Here is a 4,201-nt window from a genome sequence, read left to right as displayed (position 1 = left end):
TCCGTGATGTGGTTGAGGGTGGTGGTCGTGGATTCTGTGGTGCTACTTTATCTACCATTAAAGATTGATTTTCAGATCTTAAACTGTTTGTATGTCAATAGCAAGCTCTGATACCAATTGTTAGGTCCGTAATCAACTATAGAGGGGGGTGAATACAGTTTATACAAATAATTCGATAAAGCTTCAATAAAATCAATAGTTTTTACATTAACAGATATAAACAAATTGCAAACGTACTCTCTCAAAAGGATAAACAAATATCCTTGAAAGCTGCTAGGTTATGTGAATGATATAACGATGTTCACAATGCTTATAACATGAACCTAATCTGTGCTTTATATAGAGCATAGTTACACAATCAATAAGGAATCATATTCTATTACAATAAGGAAACCTATTACATATTCATGTATGATTGCTTCTGAGATAAAGTCCTTCACCGCCTTGGATTTCTGCTTTCCTTTTCCTTCTCGAATATCTATTGAAGGGAAAAATACTGATGACATCATCTTCTGATCATCAAGTACTGATATAAGTACTGAGGACATCACTCTCCAATAAATACTGATATAAGTCCTAATAAGAACTTCAAATAGTTTCTGTCCAGATATCATCAATTATATCTAACAATCCGCTTTAACCTTTAAAATCATTTTGAAGACTCGAAAATATTTTTGAAAGCGTTTGGAATAAGGATGATTTAATAGAATATATCAGTTCCAAAAATAATCGAAGAATATCTATTGAGCAAGATTGAAGCTGTATGTATTACTCAACAATACTGGTTTGGATAACTCAACATAGAACAAGGACTTTGAAATAATCTATGTTCCACTAGGATCAGTACAGATTGTTCATTGGGCTTATACAAAAAATGTTTTGTTAGTTGCAGTGAAGAAGACGTCAATAGTGATCCGTATGAATTTCATTAATATGTTTAGGCATCAGAGGAATAAAGTTGGAGTCATTCGAAGCAGTTATCAGGATCAGTGTGAAGACCTCAAAGATTCCTAGTGAAGTTGGTTATATTTGGTAGAAGACTTAACAGTGGTTTGTACGGGTATAATACGAGGGCCTGAGAGCGGAACTAGTCGTTTGTGAACTAGACCCGTGCACTAGACGTCAGTGTTCCGTGAAAGAAAATAGAGTATTATTTTTAGATATACTGTTAAGTGGTTTTTGTACTCGAGAAGTATGGAAATATTTTAAGGTACAAAAATCCGGAGATTAGAAGGCTTGAAGATACAGAGAAGTACAACTCGAGAATTTACAAGATTTATTTTAAATCAATGGCTGATTTTTTATTAAATGAAAAAATGGAATTCAATTCATTTATTTATTTAATTTAAGATCAACATTTGATTTTGGAAAAATAAATTAATGTTTGATTCTTTAAATAAATAAATAAATGAAATCTAACTCATTTGTTTATTTATTTAATTTAATATCAAATGTTTAATTTTATTTTCTATCCTAAAATTGTCGGCCATTTTACAAGCATGCACAGTCACTTGGTTTACTCTGATTTAAAAGTTAAAAGAAATGCATTCGAGTTTAATTGTTTATTAAAAGAAAAGGAACCAGGGATGTGTCTATTTATTTGTTCAACAAAAGAAACAAGGAACCAAAATCTATACTCTAGTAAAAGAAGTGATACAGTGCGGGACCCAGGTGAACAAAGAAACCAGTTTGTGCAAATCATTGAGGAATGGCAGGGTTGAGTGTTCGTTGATTGTTTATTACAAAAGAAACCAAAGGAATCTCAATCTTTGCAAAAGAAATTTAGCATAAGGTAGGTCTCGTGTGTGGTTTAAATGGAGCAAAAGGCTGGTGCGTGGTCTTCAGGGCCGACCCTATGTATTTGGGTGCCCTAGGCGGGATTCAAAAATGGTGCCCCGTATTCATAACCAAAAAATCACAATAAGATATATTCATTGTATAAAAGAAAACTTACTTGAATCTAAAGTATCAAGTGAATATAATGAATTTCTTGTATGCTAAATATCCAAGTTTTCAACCTCCTGCAATAATCTCCTGCAAGCCATTGATGTAGTATCATGAATATAGAACAGTCATCATTACTAGTACACAATAATGTCAAAATAAAGTTATAAAAATGAGTTTACCTTTATTGATTTTGAAACTTTTTTCTAGGCTTTTGAGATGTGAATCTCTCTATGATTTTGCTATAATCTAGAGAACTTACCAAATCACTTTCAATAGACAATAAAGCCAATCCATTAAGTCTATCTTGAGACATCGAAGAGCGGAGATAAGATTTGATCAGTTTCAATCTAGAAAATGTCATTTCCGCCTCTACCACTGTAACAGGAATGGTCATAATGATTCTATAAGCTATCCAAGCATTTGGATAATTTATTTTACTTGAACTAGAACTTAAATAATTAAGCACATCTATTGCCTTTGTTATCTCATCGGGTATTACCATTCGAAGCACTAGTAACTCGTTAAACAACTCTGCGCCAACAATATCATATCGCATATCATGTCTAAGAAATCCCTCAAGTTTCATGCAACAAGATTTTAACCCCTCATCATCACCAGATAAATGCTTCTTCAGGTTAAATAAAAACCCAAATTTTTCCTTATAATCTTGAAACTGTTTAAACCGTTCTTTGAGTTGAAAAGCACCTTGATCAACAATATACAAGAAATAATACCTTCTGAATTTTTGTTCAGCACTCAAGTTCTGATCATCATCAGCTGCAGTAACCCCAAGATCATCAAAATGAACAAGCCTATGAATTTTTCGCTTTTCAGGAAACACAGGCTCCATATCCAACTCCAAAGCTAACTCTTTTACCTCCTTCTTACAAGAGTCATAACCAGTTTCTCTAAACTTTCCAATCTTGACAATGCAATATCAATATCAATATCTTCAAGTTGTAAGAACTTACTTCTGGCGTACAATCCAAAATGACAGAAAAGTATCTTGCTTCTAGAATTTTTTTTATGATTGAATCCTTGATCTCATTTTCCAATGCCATTATTAAATCATTTTAAATTTTATGGCTCAAGTAATGTGTATGTAAAGTACCTTCCTTGACTAGTCGGACGTGCTCTTCCATTATTGGATCAAATTGTGCAAGCATCTCAATGAATTTACAGAACAGTCCATTCTTGCGTTTACCAATTTTCTCTTCATCTCCTCGAAATGCTAAATTATTGCAAGCAAGAGTTTGGACCACAACAATAATCCTAACCAGGACCTTTTTCCAGCGCTCTATCTCTTTTTTAATCCGATCTTGTTCAATCTTATCAATTGTTTCATTTTTCTCCATCCGCACTTCTAACTCAATCCAAGCGCTCATATTTACTAGATGACCATTACTACTTTCATGAGATCTTAACTTAGCAGCAAGATTGTGCCAATCATCAATTCCATCTTCTGCAAAATTTGTCTTGGCCACATCATGTTTAAATAACATACAACAAAAACAGAAGACTTTGTTTGTTGAGAGTGAATAAACAAGCCACTTCCTATCTTGTTTGTCTCCATTAGGTAGAATCCGAGTGTAATGCACCGAAGAAAAATGTCTATTTCTTCAATCTTTTGGAAAATGTTCTAAAATTATTCTGATAGGTCCTTTTCTTACCAATGAATCTCGTAGCCACTAATCAATTTTCTTCCACGTACCAGGATCATAATTGATACTAACATCTGAAATTTCTTTCTCATTCTCTTGTACATTATTCTCGACAAGCCCATCTTTTAAATTTTGAGTTTCTGGCTCCTCAGTTTCAGTCTCCTGCTCAAATTCAGTATATGTAGCTTCATTCTCATATTCTTTTCTAATATCTGTATTCTCAATAGGAACCCCAATATCACCACTATTAGTTGTTTTTTTCCCAAAAAACTTGTCAAGAGAGCCCATTTGCAATTTCTCTGCTTCCGCCGCTTTCAATTTCTTTTGCCTTTTTTGATGCCCCGATAACTGGTTACGCTTCATTTTCAAATTATCTAGTCATCAAACAAAATAATGCAATTAATTTTAGTCACCAATCCCAAATCAGTAAATCATAAAAGACATACTACTTTTTACAAAAACAAATCTCAATTATTCTCTAATTATTCACATCAAATCCTTAAATTGAAAAATAATAACAAAAAAATAGTAAATTACAATATTATTAAAAAAATAATTAGAATAGAAATCTTTAAACCATACATGTGTTATAA

General features: G+C 32.6%; 1 protein-coding gene across 1 annotated transcript; it reads right to left on the bottom strand.

Annotated features, from left to right (window-relative positions):
* Window positions 1-2,013: 2,013 nt before the first annotated feature.
* On the bottom strand, window positions 2,014-3,971 carry LOC141673822 (uncharacterized). Its single transcript, XM_074480558.1, has 4 exons — window positions 3,659-3,971; window positions 3,078-3,409; window positions 2,207-2,869; window positions 2,014-2,034 (listed from the first exon to the last, which is right to left on the bottom strand). The coding sequence occupies exons 1-4, from the start codon at window positions 3,969-3,971 to the stop codon at window positions 2,014-2,016; spliced, it is 1,329 nt and encodes a 442-aa protein (XP_074336659.1).
* Window positions 3,972-4,201: the final 230 nt, after the last annotated feature.

Source organism: Apium graveolens, chromosome 7 (genome assembly GCF_009905375.1).
Source record: "Apium graveolens cultivar Ventura chromosome 7, ASM990537v1, whole genome shotgun sequence".
NCBI classification, from domain to species: domain Eukaryota; kingdom Viridiplantae; phylum Streptophyta; class Magnoliopsida; order Apiales; family Apiaceae; genus Apium; species Apium graveolens.
The sequence above is the reverse complement of the archived record's forward strand: the minus strand, read 5'-3'. Positions and strand labels throughout refer to the sequence as shown.